General features: G+C 36.5%; 2 protein-coding genes across 3 annotated transcripts; both read right to left on the bottom strand.

Annotated features, from left to right (window-relative positions):
* Positions 1-1193: 1193 nt before the first annotated feature.
* Positions 1194-3358, bottom strand: slc10a3 (solute carrier family 10 member 3). 2 transcript variants are annotated; one of them, XM_055193204.2, is made up of 2 exons: positions 3086-3358; positions 1194-2978 (listed from the first exon to the last, which is right to left on the bottom strand). In XM_055193204.2, exon 2 carries the CDS (start codon positions 2937-2939, stop codon positions 1566-1568), a length of 1374 nt encoding a protein of 457 aa, XP_055049179.2. In that variant the 5' UTR covers positions 2940-2978; positions 3086-3358; the 3' UTR covers positions 1194-1565. The 2 variants fall into 2 exon arrangements, with proteins under 2 accessions (XP_055049179.2, XP_055049178.2); XM_055193203.2 differs by having other exon boundaries at positions 3128-3356.
* Positions 3359-5531: 2173 nt separating this feature from the next.
* Positions 5532-16684, bottom strand: chmp1a (charged multivesicular body protein 1A). The gene is made up of 7 exons (XM_055193205.2): positions 16535-16684; positions 16209-16228; positions 16033-16110; positions 11598-11744; positions 11289-11417; positions 10357-10550; positions 5532-6199 (listed from the first exon to the last, which is right to left on the bottom strand). The coding sequence occupies exons 1-7, from the start codon at positions 16539-16541 to the stop codon at positions 6178-6180; spliced, it is 597 nt and encodes a 198-aa protein (XP_055049180.1). The 5' UTR covers positions 16542-16684; the 3' UTR covers positions 5532-6177.
* Positions 16685-18159: the final 1475 nt, after the last annotated feature.

Here is an 18159-nt window from a genome sequence, read left to right as displayed (position 1 = left end):
TTTAGTGCTAATATTTCACTGTGCGTAAATCTAGACAGCAGTTTTTACAACATTAATTTGGAAATAATTAATAAAAGATGTAAATAATACAAAATAAATAAATAAATAAATGTATGCAATGTCCTGGTGTTTGTATTTCACACTGTAGGCACTGTGTGTTAGTTATTTACAGAAATCTAAACTTTTACAGTACTACAGAGAACTCAGCTTTAACAAAGAGAGACCAAAGATCACTTGATTTCAGCCGCAGTAAACAGAGCAAAGATCAAGCACATTACACAAGCAGCAAAATAGGTAATTGTCCTCAAATCAGAAGAATTCAACCAAGATTCAACCACTTCGGCCTATCCAATACTGGCCATGCCTTAAGAAAAACAAGCAGTAGCCCTGTTTTCATTTTGTTAACATGTAAACACATGCAAATACAGTGAGCAAATCTGTTTTAGGCCCTTATATGGAAACAGGAAGCCCACACAAAAGCTTACTTTTAAGAATGACAATGACTTTAAAGCAAACCCAAAGTAACATTATTTGCACATGTTGAACCATTTGATGATGATATCATTATTGTCAGACATCATAATATTAAACTTCAATTAATGGACATCTGCAATCACATATTTGTTTTACAGACGTGAATGTGTACTTTATTTCTGTGTAAAATGTTTCAACGAAATCATGTTCAGTAATTGTAGAAAGGGTAAAAATATCCTAGACAGATTTTATTATGACATCTGTAAATTTTACAAACGACACATTTGTCTCTTTTCGGTTGCTAAAAGAAACACGGTCTTCCAAACCACCTGAAATCTCAAGTGTATAAACCAGCAGAGAATAAATTCAGGTACAAATGTCCCAGTGAGAGCTTGTAACCAACGATTCTTAATTAACTCATTACTACAGATTGATTAATTCATGTCTTGAAGGTCACTGAGATGTGCTACTATTTGTAGTGTTACTCAACTCATGTACATAAATTAATTAAACATTACATGACCTCAGCAAAAGGGCTACATTTTATTTGCTGGACATAATGTTTTCATCTTCTATGGGTTCAACATTTGCATTTGTACTGTTTTGCATGTGCAAATGTGACTTTAAAATGCAAACACTAAAATATTGCACCTGAGCACAGAAGTAGACTTCTCAACTTGTGCAAATGGCAGTAAACTGTTAATATCAAAAAGTGACCGTTTCATCTTTTCAAAATCATTTATTCTCCATCATTCCAGTGTATGGATTCAATCACATTAACAATCAACAGTAACATTATGGCACAACATCTCAATCACACATCTGTAAACAAAAATACAAACGGTTTTAATTACAAGATAGAAAACAAAATTACATAGAAAAATATCTTGTATATATTTCATAAAGGCTGTCGTTGTTATACACATAAGGTCATTAAAATTTCATTTAAAAAGAGGCTGAACTTATATCGGCCACACCGAGTAAAGGCCTTTGGTTGTAATACAGAAACACTCAAAACTGTCCGCGGACGGACCGGTATCAGTGTTCACTCTGGCAGTATTGTTTGGCAGCTATTGGCTTTAGGTTGGCGATCAGGTGGCGATTCTTGAAGTGCGTGGCAGGCACAGGCGTTGGTGGGCAACATGAGCGAGTACCAATAAAAGCATCTCTGATGTACTGCTAAGTGCCACTATGAATGGTGCCTGGGACGCGTAGTCCGCCTCGGCCCGGTGGAACGACAACTGCATGACTGCCAACGCCAGGAGACTGTTCTGCACGCCCACCTCGATACTGACGGTTTTCCTCTGGGGTGACAACAGCCCTGCCAGCCGTGCCATCCCGAAACCAATCAGCAACCCAAAGACAGGCACAGTTACGCCCACAGCCACGATTTCAGATTGTACATTTGCCAAAATTGAGGACCCCATCTGATAGGCCATGAAGATTCCTCCTATAATCAGCACAAAGCTGAAGGGACGGATGAGGGACAACAGGACACTGGTGACCGTGGGCAAACGGAGCTTCACCAGCATCCCCAGCGAGATAGGAATGGCAATGAAAAGCAGCGTGCCAAGAATCTTGACAAAGGGCACGTGAAGAGCAGCATGAACCCCCAATAACCAGCCGTAAAACGCTGAGGACAGCGGCATCGCTGCGGCCGCAACCACGGTGGACATCAGTGTCATGCAGATGGCCAGTGTGACATCTCCACCCAGCAGCAGACTGTAGAGGTATCCCCCACCACCGCCAGGAGCTGAGCATGTGATAATCAGACCCAGTGACAGCGCTTTGGGAAGAGACACCACGCGGGACAGGCCGTAGGCATATAGTGGCATTATGAAGAACTGTCCTACCACACCCAGCAGCAGCGGGACCGGTCTCTTGATCAGACCCAATAGAACATCCACGTCCACTTTGCAGCCAAACGCACACTTATTGATGAAGATGAGCGGCAGCAGTGCGAACAAAACTGGGTTCTCTGAGAAGTGCGACAGCCCCCCGGTCTCCAGGAGCCGGGTGGCTGGGTCATCACCGCCTGCTGCCACCCTTATGGAGTAGTCGGCCCGCTCCTCGATCAAAACTGGATCGGAATCCTGGTCCAGATCCAGGAGCTGAATAAGTAACGGGGCTGTTCCGGGTAGCCCAGACCGGATGCTGATGACGTAGCTGCTTACGTTTCCAATACGGTCGCTTTCACTCACGTTAAGGATGGAGATCACATCTGGGTCCAGGGATCTCACCTGAACTGTCTGTTTTAGGCTCTCTCGACCTTTTCGGACTCCAGAGCTGCGGTAGCTGCTGGAGATAACGATCACGCCACGTGTGTTTTGGGGGAACTCAAACTCCTTTGAGGAGCCGTCGCCGATGTGCAGGTACTGGACTGGGTTGACGTTCTGACGGGGTTTATCTGAATCTTCTCCTCGTGTAAACAACAGCAGACAGCTCAGCACGAGCAGTGTCTTCATGTCTCCACCAGTCACAGCTTTACAGAGACCCAGACACACCTAACAAAGTCATTCGATCATTACAAATCTCAGGCATACGATCAAATCATCACAGTTCTTCATATGTTCCTCTCATGTGCTCATAAAGATGTGTCTCAACAACTTACTGTAATAATAATAATATCATGACGGTTTATACCGGAACTCACTCATTGCTCACTCGATGAACACACACATAAACATCCAGTCCGAGCAGTTCAGATATGTAAATTTAAGTGTATAGCGATGAATGAATCCTCATGATTCTCGTCTTCAGTCTCTTTATTTTGGTCTAGTCATCTCTGCTCGTGAATCCGGTCTGAGCAGCTCGAGCGGTTACTATGGGCGACTCCCATTGAAATGCGAATGCGATACGCAAGAATGACAGTTGAACAAGCAACAGGGATTTCAAAAATGGGAGGAGCTTACTTGAGGACGCTGCTCAGCTTAAATGAAAATGATCTGTTTAAACCTATTTTTACAGTCTATGGTTTAAACTCGTTGTGTGTCCATGAAATGTACATTAATGTGTGTTCATATCAGACAGCTGCTGAAACCGCGTGCGAACTGTGACGTGAATCCTTCTACTTTTCAGGGAGCAGTCCAGTCACAGTCTTTTGTGATTACTAAAAACATATATTTTTAAATAAACCTTAATTGGGGTGTATTTACATTTTTACTCCAGATTTTATTAATTCTAGTTGTAAGGCAAGCGCGTGACTTGATATGTGTGGATTGGTTTTAATGGAGTATTTGGCTCTATGAGCCGCTCTGCGCCTCCTGCAGGACGAAACCACACATTACACGAGACAAGTGCATGCGACCTATGCATGCGACAAACTGCTCACGGAAGTACGGAAGCCGACTGCGGAATAACTGCGCAAGCAAACGCGCTTATTTTTATTCTTATTTTTTATTCTGTTAGCATTTGATGTTATTATACTGGATTAACCGATATGTTACAGTAGTTTTGAAAAGCCTAATTTTTAATGTAAATTTAAATCATAGCACACGTCTGAAACATCGCATCTAAAGATCTAGTAAAGAAACAACAGAATACCTATGGAGAGTTTGTGGGCTCGAAAATAATTCTAATTTAATTTATGAATAACACAAATTATTTATTATTATTTAGTTGAATGCTTAATTCTCATTGGTTATGAAAAGTTCCACGAGTACGCATTATTTTTCAATATCATATATCAACGTATATTTCAAAATGTATTTCAAGGGCAAGCAACTACATTTTTAATTTTACAATCCATATGGCAAGTAATGTATTCTTTTGCAAAATGTAAATATATGCTAAATTCAAGCTAAATATATGTAAATATATGCTAAATTCAAGCCAATTCTATAAAATATATTTTTGAAGTTTAACAAATATTTAATTTTAACCATTTTAAACCTGTTATGTTTACAGGTTTGTAACAAAGTTTTTCTTCCAATGCGACGTGAATATATTTCCTTAGTTTGAAATATATGGATTCTTTTTATATTTTTAAAATATATCTCAAAATATACACATTTTTTTGTATATTTTTAAAATATATTTAAAAAACAGATATTTTTGCCATATGAAATGTAATGTCCCCAATATACAAACACACATTCACATCGTCTATTGCTTTCTTTAAGGCTTTTATTTTGCATTCTCAAAACTCTCACATTTATTTAAAAATGGCTGGGTTATTTTTGATCCATGTTGGTAAATATTTTACACAAAACACCGGTGGGTTAAATTTGACAGAGTGCTGGGTTAGTATAACACGGTTGCATAACAACATTGGGTCATTTTTAACACATCTTGTGGTTTGTCCAATATTTACTCAATATGGGTTCAAAAAAAACAACCCAGCCATTTTTAGAGGGTAGATGTGCAAAATGATAGTGTAAGATAAATTTATTTTATTTATATATCTTAGATGTTTAAACATTTGTTGTTGGGTTGGTTTTCCTCTGAGGCATGGTTAAACATATGCTTTTTTAAATTAAGTTTAAGCACTGCACTTTCTGTTCCTATAAATTCAAAACCACCTAATCTTGACAGTATTGAGATAGTATTGAGACACATTCCTAGCCTAAAAATAATGAACACAAACTTGTGCATCATAATGTTAAAAAGACATTTAGCAGAAAACAGCATTGTCACTAGTGATAGACAGATATATTGCAGTGGCCAATATTTGGATATTTTATTTATTATCGAGATTGGCCAGTGCATTTTTCTGTTATTTAAATGTGTTGTTTGTAATGAAAAGAAACTCAGATGTAAAGTCAAAGACAGACAGTAAAATGAACATGATTCACTTTGGCGTTATGTTGTGTTGCACATAAAAACACTGATGTGCAGCAAAGTCTTAATCAAACCGTACCACAAGTACTGTCAGATCCAAATTAATTATGTCTTGTAAATAGGTTTTAAATTTAAAAGGGTATATTTATAAATAAGCATAACAAATGTTTATTTAGTTTCACCAATTTTCTGTTCGTCCATCATTTACAATAATTACATTTAAGTTAGATCAACCATTAAAAAAAAACATATCAGTCAATCACTAATTCCAAATAACATTTTTCAGTACTAATATTTGACTTTATTTACACGATAATGCACAAACACAAAAAAATTGAATATAAAGGGAACCCATAAACCCATAAAGGGAGCCAATACATGGAGAAACTGACGAGAAATCAAAGTTAAAACAGAGCTGTAAGAACATACGTGTTTGTTTTTTAATGTTTTTGTTGTTAGATGGAGGCACTGATGGGAAGAAGCACCTACTAACTCACGTGTTTGGCAAAAAGACATGAAAAACCAAAGGATAAAATTAAAAGAAATCCTCCATTGTGTTTAGACGTGCAATGTTGCATTTCATGCACTGTATAGGACAATATGACCTCTGACAGCTGGTAACATTCATGTTATCTCAGCCACTATACATCTGCCCAAAATAAACACAAAATATGAACACAAAAAAGACAAAAGCTCCATACAAAGTAGCGTATATAAGATTAGAGACTTTCTGATTGGTATCAGAGCCATGACAGAGATACAGTCCAATAAAGAGCCCAGATAATACATAAGAAAACTAGAGAGAGTATTTCTTTTCTAGTTATCAAGTGTGTTTTATGTGTACATAAACAAATTGATTGGGATAACAAAAAGTCAACGGTCTGGTAAAGTCCTCAGAGCTGGAAGAGTTATGTCTTCACACAATCAGTTACGTAAGGCAGCCAACCTGCAACAAAACATCAACATCATGAGTCACATATATGTAATGGCACCAACATGTCCAATAAAAAGCCTTCTGATTAAAGCAAGATATAAGTCATGACAGTTTTCAATAAGCCTAAGCAAATGCTCTACTCTTCTGCAATGGTAACCTCTTAAAAACATTAACATAACTCTTTATAAAATCAACAGATCATGTGTGATTTTATCAAAAATGTTTCACAGGTCTGTTGATTTAAACCCTGTAAAACCCAAAAGAGTTTAAAATAGTGTAGATAGGTACTGCAAGGTCTCACTGTAGTTTGATGTCATGTCATATGCCGACCTGTTTGTCTCACAATATGACATGAATATAATTCTATTTGAAAATTCACAATTGAAATGTAGAAGACTAGCATACATAGTTTAATTCCTGCTCACTCAACCGGTACAACAACCTTGCTTCTGCAACCATCTGATGTGTTTACGTTTTATGTGGAGTAAGCACGTGACTATGCCAAATTCAATCAGAGCGTTATTATAAACGTTACAGAAAAGACAACGTTGGGGGGAGTGGTCTGACCAAAATCTTAATATGGTATTCAATTCAATTCATCAATATTTGTTTAGGTAATTTGTTTACAGTACAATTGTGATAATTAACCAAATTTTAATTACAATAAAATCAGTTAGCCCTGAAAAAATACTTATTGCGTTAATCGTGATGCAATAAGGCCTTGTTCACACGGACACAGGTATTTTTATAACCAGAGTTTTTCCTCCAAAGAAATCCCGTCCACACATGCTCGGATTAAAATAAATCTCTATCCTCATGAAAGAACAAACATTTATTTGATTTTTCGATTAATCGTTTTTTCAAACGTGATTGATTCTCAAAGAGCAGAATACATTTTTTCTTTCATATTTATTTCCGCAAACATCGAACGTAAGATAAACGTTAATCTAATTACTAGTCGTCTCCAGATGTCATCCTCTTTTTTGCCTTGCGCGATGTTACCAAGGAGCAAGAGGCAAGCCTGTCATTCATTCATTCATTCAGTGCTTAAAATGGCGGTTTCAGGTGCTTCATCGACATTGATGCCACCTTCACATTAAAAGTCTATGAGGTCTAGAGGTATGGAAGCATTTTAGATTTCGCAAGCAAGACAACGACGATAGTGTTGTGGCTTTTAATTTCTTTTTATTAATTACCCACTTGTAAACTGCTGTTCACTGTTCTTTTTTATTAATATAGTATTTGTATTAAATCTATATTCATTGAGTTGAATCGAGAATCGAGTATAAAAATCGTCCAGAGAACTGGAATCGAAATCGAATCGATAGCTTGTGAATCGAAATCGAATCGAATCGATCTGGAACACTTTCAATAGCATTCCACACCAGCAGGCGGCGATATAACCCAAATCGTAAAGCCACATTGGCCAATCAGAAGCCTAACAAAAGTGACGTCACAAGGCAAAACCCCCGGTTTTACCGTCTACACGACAACACTGCAACCGGCGTTTCTTAAAATCCTCACCCTGGCAAAAATTTTCAGTTTCAGTGCCCTGACACTGCATTTTCGTGTGGAAGGACCGTATAAAAATAACTGTGTCCGTGTGGACTAGGCCTCAGTAACAATTTAGTAAATAAAGTAAACTATGTTATGATGGTTTTGAAAAGCAGTGTCCAGCACAAATTCTTCCAGATCCTCCAGTATTCACCATAATAAATAACTTTATCTAGCTGATGACATATATTAAACAGAAGTGCAGAGTATCCTACAAGAAGTGATTTGCTGTAATGGCATCACCCATGGAGATGTAAGGAAAAAGTGGAGAGAAATATCCTAGGAGAAACTAGGGCTGGGTATTGGCAAGGGCCTGACGATACAATACATATCACGATACATGGACGTTATGCGTTGTATCGCGATACGATACGATACATGTTGCATTGCAATACTTTTTTAAATCAAAAATCTTAAAAAAAAAATTGAGCTGAATTTTTTAAAACTTTTTTTAAAGCCAAAGTGCTTCCACATGTCGGCTTTGAAAGCTGCAAGCGTTTTTAAATTTTCTGCCTTTTTCTCACTTCCGCTAACTTCTGAGACATTGGCCGAATGGTCGTATATGACAGACAACTGGACAGCGACAACTACAGCAGCAGCGGTGGAGGAAGTCATTTGACGAATTTGATGGGGGTTTTAAAATACTAATAGTAGAGATTGAAATATCGATACACTATCGTGGGAAAAATTATCACGATAGTTAGCTGTAACAATATTTTTGCACAGCCCTAGGAGAAACCAGGTTTGCTCAGGCAGGAGGGTCATTTCTCTTCTGGCAGATATGGTATTCATTACAAATTATTGTGAAATACAAACCAGAAATGTTTTACATGTTGAAAACCATGTGGTTATAGAGTTCTAGAGATTATAGAGTACACATAAAAACGTTGCAAATAGAAGATACAGTAATTGATGGATGCAAAACAAAAGATAAGAAATGAATGTCTGAAATCAGTTCAAAAAACAACTTTATATTCTGAAACTGATTAGATGGGTCATATCTGAAGTTATTGTAAAACAGCCAATGCAAGCACACAGTTATTATTACAATCTATATTTATACCATATCTACAGCGGTTATGTTAAATGATGTGTTAGACTCACAAATAAATTGTGGACTATTATAATAAAAGAAACATGTCTGGAATCCAGCCACAACCAATTATACGATTACTGCTCAGTGTCAGATTTTCTTATATTGTAAATATTAGATAATAGATACAATAGCCCTACAGTAACACTGGATTTCTTGAATCTAATCAGAACAGAATCACAAGACAAAGGGCTCTATCATACACCCAGCGCAATGCAGTGCAATGCGCAACACAAGTGTCTTTTGCTAGTTTCAACCCCGGCGGAATTATCATTTTCACGTTTAGCGCCACGTTGTTTTAAAATGTTTGCGCCCATGGGCGTTCTGATCTAAAAACGAGGTGTGTTCAGGCGCATTGTTGGCGCCTTGCTATTTTAAGGCAACTAAAATAGACTACGCCATTGACCAACTAAAACCTGGTCTAAAGTCTAAAGTCAATGGCCCAATATGTTTTTGTTATTTAAAGAGCGCGTTAGTAATATACGCCTATAAACGGGATGACAACGCGGGTTTGCTTATCACACACATGGATGCGCAGCAGCACAAAAAAAGCTTTTAAATATGAAGAAGTAAAGCATTCAAATGTGAAAGATTATTATTGAGTCTCTTGGATATAAATGAGGACCGATTATGAGACGTTAGAAGGTGTAAAGAGCTGCTTCACCTGTAGCCTGGTAAGTAAATAAATGCTTTGCTTTAAACAAATGCATCTGTTTTTAAATGTTTTTTTTTTAAATGCTACCCGATGGATTTATTGTATATGATGACTCTGTACCTGTGGATATGGTGAGATGAGAAACATTTTTAAGTAATGCTTTAAAAAAAACTCATGCCGCTGTCCGAGTGCTGAAACGGCTCTCCGCACGTTTGTAAATTCTTTTTCTTCTCCTACAAATAAAGTATTTTTAGAGTACAAACCTTTTTTTACATACTTGTAAATATTTTTTGATGATATTGGATAGCCATACATTTACAGCAATTAAAGGCCTGCTATTTTTAGTACCTTGACTAAAAGAAAACGGGTTTTAAAGGTTTTAATAAAAAAAATGTATTACAACACAATTATTTAACATTAATCTTAAACTGGTGGTCTTCTTCCTCCGCTTAGTTTTTCAGTTTACAAAGTCCGTCATCTAAATAGGGATTAGACTTTATTGCACGTTACGCCCAAAACACTCCCATTACTCATTAAAAGAATAGGAACGACCCTTTTCGACCGTGCGCTCAGTGCAAAGATAATTTTTCCTGTCGTTAAATTAGCAAAAGTGGATTCGGACACGCCCATTTAGACCGTGCGCTGTGCGCTTTAGACACTGCGCTTAGATCGTTAAAATAGGGCCCAATGTCTAGATCAATACTTCAAAAATACAAATCAACACTTGTAACTTAGTAATAGAAACACTACATAAAATATTTCAGAAATATAAAAAATGACAAAAAAGTATTTATTCTAGTTTTAACTGTTTAGTAATCATTTGTTAAAGTATTAGATAAAATAAAAAGGTGATAGTAAATCAAGTACCGTCTAGAGAGCTGGTCTTCTTTATCCTGTGCTCGTACTGAAGTGTCTGCCAGTGATGTGGCTCCTGCTGGGAGTTGATTGAGCTGATCCATCACCTCCAGACCACTCTCCTCTGCGATCTGCACAATCAGATCATCCACCTGCTCCTGCGGTGTTGTCAGTGTGGTGGCAGAGCTCATCGAGTCCTCCATAACCTACAGAAAACACACAAATAAATAAAGACGCAAGTAATTTCCCTAATGCATTGTTCTTTGATCTTTACTTCCGTCTAAAACGTTATACATTTTGCATAGGAGGATTTTCAGCACTTTTTTAACAGCAACTTAGCAACCTCCCCAACACCCGCCCGGTCCGCAAATTTTTTTTTAAGCTGAAACTGGTCCGTAGTGCAAAAATGTTGGGGACCTCTGGGCTAAAGAAGTGGTCATTGATGTTCTGAAGATGCTGTCTTTCCTTGCACTATGATGTCATAAAATGTACAAAATTTTTGATTGGATGATGATGATTGATATGGGCTTGTCTTGTTTAAACATATTGGCTAAAGAGGCATGGAAATGGGTCGGGTTAAAAAAAAGGTTTGCATTTCTTACAAATGAGCTGATATAAATATTTTGTGTCCATGTATTTCCTCATTTGACAAGCAGCTGTGTAATAAGCATAATGATGTACATCCAGTTTTTTTGGTAATAAATCCCATTATGGTTATACAGTAATTCAGCCTGTCTGGATTTATTCTTACATAAGACTCTTGACTGATTAATTTATGGAAATCATTTCAATATAATCAGCCACCGAAATTTAAAATGGTGGTAGGTGCATTCGAATAAAAAGAGAGCTAAAAGAGAGCAAAAGCACATGTGAAGTAGCATCACCGCCTGTTTTACAGATAAGCAGTCTCAATGACAATACTGATGGCTATCATTAGCACTTACCGAGGTGTGAACATCTAGATTCTGAACCTGGGTTTCAAACTTGTCCATAACAGCTGACACTTTCTGCAGGTCCATTGAGTTCAGGGCCTTATCCAGAGCTTTAGTCACCTGTGACATGTTCTTTGCCACCTTTTACAAGAAAAAAAAAATATGAAATGATTATTTAGATTAGATAGATTAGGTCATCATGTTCTTGTGTTCCAGTGGCTCAGGGAACACACATACTGTACAGTTAAAAGAAATGTATAGATAGCAAGCCCTTTAAGTCACTTTGAATATAACTGCCTGCCAATTATTTCATTATCTCACCCCTTTCATAGTCACTGCCGTCTGAACCTTTGAGGCCACAGCATCCACACGAGATGCCATACGCAGCCAGTTTAAGCCCTCGTTTTTCTTACGAATGGCATTCTCTGCGTACACCCGTGCACATTCCACATTCTTCTGCTGGAGAGCCTGAAACACACACAGAAATTAACACAACATATGGAAAGTGATGGATATTAACAAATAACATAAAATATTTCATTTATTTAGAAAGCTACCATGTAATAAACATACAACACGTGCATTTTGAAAGCGACAGTCGCCAATGTATCTGCCTTTAAACCCTCCCAGTGAACCAACACAAACACACACACAACCCCTGCACATTATTAATGTTTTACTTAATCTACTGTCATCTTTTGCTTCATGTTAGGGTCTTATCACATTGCTGGTGTTTCCTTGAAAACACAATAGAACAGATTACTGCATTTTTGCACAGGTACTGAGCAACTAAAAAAATATGGACGTATAATTTTGACTCCATTAAACCATTTCTTTACGTGTGAAGTGACATGAAATCTGAAATAGTGTACTGTGGCAATACATAATGAATTAGGTTAAATACCTTCTGCTTTATCATTAAAACAGTAAGTTGGTTGACTGCAAATGTTTGTCTTGTTTTCAATTTTGAACATCTAAAAATGTTTAAAGCGTAACTAAATCCCTGGTCAGAACCTGACTCCACCCACTGGCAGTATTTGAAAAATGCAAGAAAAGTGGGCAGATCCCAACGGAGATAGAGGGGACGAACTAAGCTCATACCAAGTGTGTGGTGAGATAGTAACAAGGGCGTGGTGAGCTTGAACCTGCTTACGTCACGAGTCATTTTTTGGACCCAAAATCCAATAGGAAAATTCAACTGCAGTAGCCACCGTTCAACCTGAAGAGGGCAGCACTCAGACGTTTTTACACCATATATTGCAGTATTGAAACACTTTATATCCAAATGTCAAAAAACTTACTAAAATCAATGACTAGCACTAATAAAGCCACATTCTTACAGATCATTAACTTAAAAAAGTTGGTTTAGGGTTTAGTTACTCTTTAAATTGCATTACTTTTGTAACCCTGCCTGTGAAAACCCAGCTCATCTCCTAGCCACTTTTGTCTTGTTTTCTTAAAAATTGATTCAATGTTCAAGATTCAAGTTAATTTTTAATTTTTTAAATATTTTTTCAGAAAACAAGACTTGTTTTTCCGGTTAATTTAGAACTAGGTCTTGGTTATATTAGGACTTAAGTAGTTTTTACAAACAAACCTTACAAAAAACATTTGTGTGCATCTTGAGACAAAACAATGGCACTGAAAAAACACAAAAAAACAAAGTAAATCTCTATTCACATGAAATTACCCCCCTACATCTGATTTTCAGATAAGCGAAGGCTGTGATTTTACACGAATGTAGTGGATGTGAAGGGTTTGTGTAACACTGTGTCCTATAGTATTAACAACAGCAGTAACAACATAAACAAACGGCTTTCGTGGAACACATGTAACTTCCGGTAAACTCTGCAAAGAATCAATAACAACAAAATCCTTTCAGAGTAGTTTATTTCTGATAACAAGCTAAATAAATAACAATAAATAACCTTAGTTTAAATCATAGCTAAAGGGCATTAAAAACTACACTGAGCTAACGTTACTGTGTATTCGTATAATGTATACAATGTTAACTACAGATTGGCTGCCAAACCTCCCTTTAAATAGCGGTAATGATCGTCGTCTTACCAAAATATTCGTTATTTTCGACAAGGTATTTATTCCAGAGTTCAGTTTAGCCACTAGTCAGACAATTAAAGAAACAGAGACCGGAAGTTAAGTCACAATGCATGTGCGTCTGATGAAACCATCTAAACACGCACGCCGCATCACGCAGTACAAGGTATTTTCCAATGTTAATTTAGAGTATTTGTCCTAACCAGACCATTTGTCCTGCGCAGACCGATCTGCATATAACATAAAAGTTATGCGAGAGCAATTAGTAGGCACTGGTCTCAAAATGGTTTATTGCTCTCGTTACTTTTTTAAGCAATTATTTATCGTGCACACACTTAACGCGTCAGCCGAGAATGATATTGTAACTCAAACCCAAGCTTTCTGTGCAGCACTTAATTTTGATGTCAAAATGACACGAGGCGTTTGGAGGGCTCAAACGAAATAGGTGTGAAAACACTCATTAATATGACACGAGACGGTAGTGTTGCTCTGTATTTATATTTGTAATAAATATAAATGCTGCGTCCTGTATCAAATCAATACATGATGTGATTTTCCCCATGCACATTATTTTAAAAACACATCGGCAAATTAAATTTGTGTATAACATTATGTAAATTTGGTCGTTCTATTATACTAGTTTTGAGAGTTCTCCTCGGCAGTATTTATGTCATAGGAACAGTAGATACACATTATTACACAAAACACAATAAAATAAAACAATAATATGAAACTATTATTTTTATAATAAAAACTGTGCCAAAAATAGCCACGCATCCTTTCATAGACCCACCCCATTATTAAAAAACAACAGCCAATGGTAAGTCTCCAGCGGCATACCTTTCTGTATTGGGATATTTTGTTTTAGAAGTAGGCTAGTTCTGTTTATTAACATAAGAATATGGAGTTCAATTTTAGTATTTAGGCCTATAATTACAATGTAGCTTTTTAGCTCTCTGTGAAACTATGATAATAATATTCCAACTGTTCAGTAAAATCTTTCATTTGGCTTTAAGTGATATGCTTTTTAATTGTGTATTAATATTATTAATAAAAGATGGAAAAGTTACACTAACAACGTTGTGAATAATAAGAATATTAATAATATTAAGACAGCATAATCAGCATAAATTTAGAAAAGATTTTCAGCTTGTTTTTGGTGGGGTCCAGTATTGGACTTGGATAATGGATGGGGCGCTGGCCCAAAAAAGGTTAAGAACCACTGAGCTACAGTGTCATACAGACATTTGTTTAGTTTAGTTTAGTTCAATTCAGGCCCAGGGTTTGTTTAGATTAGTAATTGTTGTAATGCTTGTTTTACCGCCATCTGTTCTCACTGAATAACATTAATTAATCTTCATTAATGTGGGGTTGAACACGTAAAGTGATGCACGGTCTGTGTTCTCTTTACAAATAAATCAATGCATATTTTATCACAAATTCTTGCCCTGTCAGTTCCTAATTGAAAATAAAAATGTAATGGAAAACAAATGTCTCGTTATCATTAAAATATAAACCTTAAAATGACTGGAAATAATTGATTATGAAGGAAATACTGTATTACATCCCTGTCTGACGCAACCTCCGAGTTTATGTGCTTTGTGAGGGTTTGGCAGCATTACCCTGTGCGTACCCTGAGATCAAATCCTGGAGGTGCCCCTGGATTAACATATCATTATTTAACTTATTATCATCAACATTATTTTATTGCATGCTATTGCTGAATTTAGTCATTTTAAATGCATAAATGAAAATTAAAAAAATCGGAAGGATATGTAAATGTTGCAAATGATTGTTTGTGCTTTCTCAAATAAGCATACGTTTAAATGTAAATTTCATCAATACATACATTTTCGCATGTTGATTCCTTTATTAAAAATGGAAATGTTTACTTTTACCAGCTTTCTCACCTAAAACGTACAATTTTAACCTCTTACCTTATCGTAATAACAAATAACAGACTTGATTTGAAAAATAGATGCAAATAATACATGTATGAGACTTGCCTGTTAAATATACCCAAAATGATAAAGTAGCACAGCTGAAGAAAAATTAATGGCCAATTACACAATAGTTTAGTTGCATTCAAGCACTCAATTAGAATGCCCAATCACAATCAAACACCCAATCGGGTGTGTTTTCCTTACAACAAAGTAATTCTCTGTTTAACTACTAGTCGTATGTATCATTGGTGAAACTAACTAGCTAGTCACGAGTGTTTCCCGAAAACATAGTAACTTTGTGGTACATCTGTCGTTTGAACCACGCTGTTTCAACAACATAATTAATGACACCACATACATGCTTGGAGTAATAATGTCCATTAATTCAATCGAATAAATGCCAGATTATTGCAGTAAATAACGAACATGGCATCTGAAAAACACCCGAATCATTTGTTTTTCCCGAAACCATCACTCCAACAATCATTCACAAACTGCATTGCAAACTTGTGTGGTTGTAACTAAAGCTCTCAACATTTGATAAGCAATATTAAAAATAATATTTATATGCAACAACTGAATCTTGGACTGCATGTGCATGTGACACTGGTCTGCAGTCATTTTGCCAAATGCATACACAAGACCATAAATCCCAAGGGCTCTGCCCTTCCAAGGGAGTAGGCCATACGGATCAGAACCCCTAATCACAAATATTCCAGAGATCATATCAAATACAATAAATGTATCTGTCGTTTCACCTTTTTCACTTTAGCTTGTTCAGTTTTTGAGTCTTTCTCTGCCTTTTTGGCCAGTCGCTCCAACTGCTTTGATGTGAACTATGAAAATGGTAGGATAAAATATGAAACAACAGATATGTGACCAACATTACAATACACTGAAACTGAAATAAAGAGAAAAACGTGATATATATTACCTTTAGCTGGAAAAGCGTGTCTATTTAAAAGAAGAGCATGTGATTAATAGTTAATATAACAACAGAGTTACTGAGAGTCTATTAAATTATGTTTTCAACTAAATACATCTACAATCCTGACTACTCAACTTGACACGCCTAGTTTTACAGGATATACGTTCATATTTAGGTTGCTCGGAAGTGAACAGTGTCATAAACTGTTTTTAGTAAAAAAAAAACACATATAAGCGTAATAATAACAATGACACAGTAAGTTATTTGTGAGCTGTCATCAACATCGATATTTACATATTAATTAATATCAAAGGTTAATGAGTGTGTCTTACCGTCCATGGTGCGGTTTAAGTTTGTTTTTATGATGTCTGATGCTTAATAATAACGTTTTGTCTGCTGATTTATATTTATTTGTCACTGCTGCTGTCTGAGCTTTACCTTCTTCCGGGTTTAGTTGCTCACCGTCATCACGTCACGTGCGCTCTAACTTCCGCTGCCACAGCCCCATCAAGAGGCGACTATGTGTCATTACGACACGTTATTTATGCATTTTACATTAATATGATATAAAAAAATCAAATAACCAGAATGATGTTTACTTTATAACCAACATTACGTTAAAATGATGGGAAGTTAATCTTTAAACCAGGATAAAACTTTAACTCATCCATCCATTTTTATTTCAAGTGAGATTTGTTCTTCTTTGAGATGTGTTGTCAGTGGTTTCATATTTGTGCACTATAGCACTACATCTTCTGCTAAATTGTTTTTAAATGTTCCAGTCTTTACAGAATTTGCCTAACTGCCTTCTCTACATTTTGAACCTTTTTATTGGAATGAGCTGCTGAGCATTATCTCTCTTCGCTTAACATTTTAAAAAAATCTATTATGGACTAATTTAATAGTGAAACATGTGAAATGTTTTTAAATCTACAGATTTTATGAATGTACTGTCTATTTGACTGTGTGTATTCTCATTTTGTAACTTCTTTTTGTGCTGCCAGTCCATGGAACAAGAGAATTTATAGCTCAAGGGAGTTTTCTGGTAAAAAAAAACATAAAATAAAATAATTTAGTGTCAGTGGCAAATAATTATTGAAATTGTGAAATCTGTTGGCTTCTTATATATGCTTGCTGTTGTTGCTTAGTTTTAATGCTGGCTGCCATTGTGTTAGAGGCACAATGTGTAACATTTTGCATTCAAATATCAAAAAAAAAGTATCACTAATGTTTTCACAAATGTCTGAAAAAAGAGAATTTGACCCATGTTATGACCAAGGGGCAACATTGCAATTCGTCAACTGGCCGCTAGAGGCTGGCTCCACAAGGGTGTCAATAGGTCACGTCAAAGGTCACGTTCTTCCTGATCCCATTTTTCAAACTTTAGTTAGTGTGTAATGTTGCTGTTAGAGCATTAATAATACCTGCAAATTGATAAGGCTCAAAGTTCATTGCAGGCGATATATTTTCTTTAACAAAATTCCCCTTTCAAAGCCTACAGCGAACGGCCGATTTGGCTACAGACCTCTACTTCCTGGTTGAATGACGTCAATGGCTGTTTCTCAATATGCGTTCTTGCGTCCTTGTGTTCTCGCTCTACTTCATCATTAACCGTCGAAGTTCAATTCCAATTCTAAAGAACACAAGTACAGAGGATGCATGAAAATACCCGGATGTGTTCTTAATATCGATGATTCATCAAGTGCAGACTTGCGCCCTGAAATCTGGAGTTCAGCAAAGAGTTTTGTTAAAATGAATGTCTGGACATTTTTCTTGGATGTTACAATATTAAGCCTTAAAGGTATAGCGGAAGATTTTCCCGAATTATTTCCCGCCCCTCCATATTTTTAAAAAAATGCACACGCAACACTCTCCCTCCTCCCGAGAGGGAACGCCTGTTAAACGCGTGCACGAGACAGAGAGAGAGCATGCAGGAGCTCAGTTCTTCTCTTCGCTC

The sequence above is a fragment of the Misgurnus anguillicaudatus genome, chromosome 6 (assembly GCF_027580225.2).
Source record: "Misgurnus anguillicaudatus chromosome 6, ASM2758022v2, whole genome shotgun sequence".
NCBI classification, from domain to species: Eukaryota; Metazoa; Chordata; class Actinopteri; order Cypriniformes; family Cobitidae; genus Misgurnus; species Misgurnus anguillicaudatus.
The sequence above is the reverse complement of the archived record's forward strand: the minus strand, read 5'-3'. Positions and strand labels throughout refer to the sequence as shown.

Bases quoted from the DNA above. Each gene is read 5' to 3' on its own strand.
- slc10a3 (XM_055193204.2), bottom strand. From the start codon at position 2,939: ATGAAGACACTGCTCGTGCTGAGCTGTCTGCTGTTGTTTACACGAGGA.
- chmp1a (XM_055193205.2), bottom strand. The intron at 11,745-16,032 runs GTGAAACGACAG...TGTGTGTTTCAG, and splicing joins AACAAGCTAAAGTGAAAAAG to GCTCTCCAGCAGAAGAATGT. The intron at 6,200-10,356 runs GTACTTGATTTA...GTTTTGTTGCAG, and splicing joins GAAGACCAGCTCTCTAGACG to GTTGGCTGCCTTACGTAACT.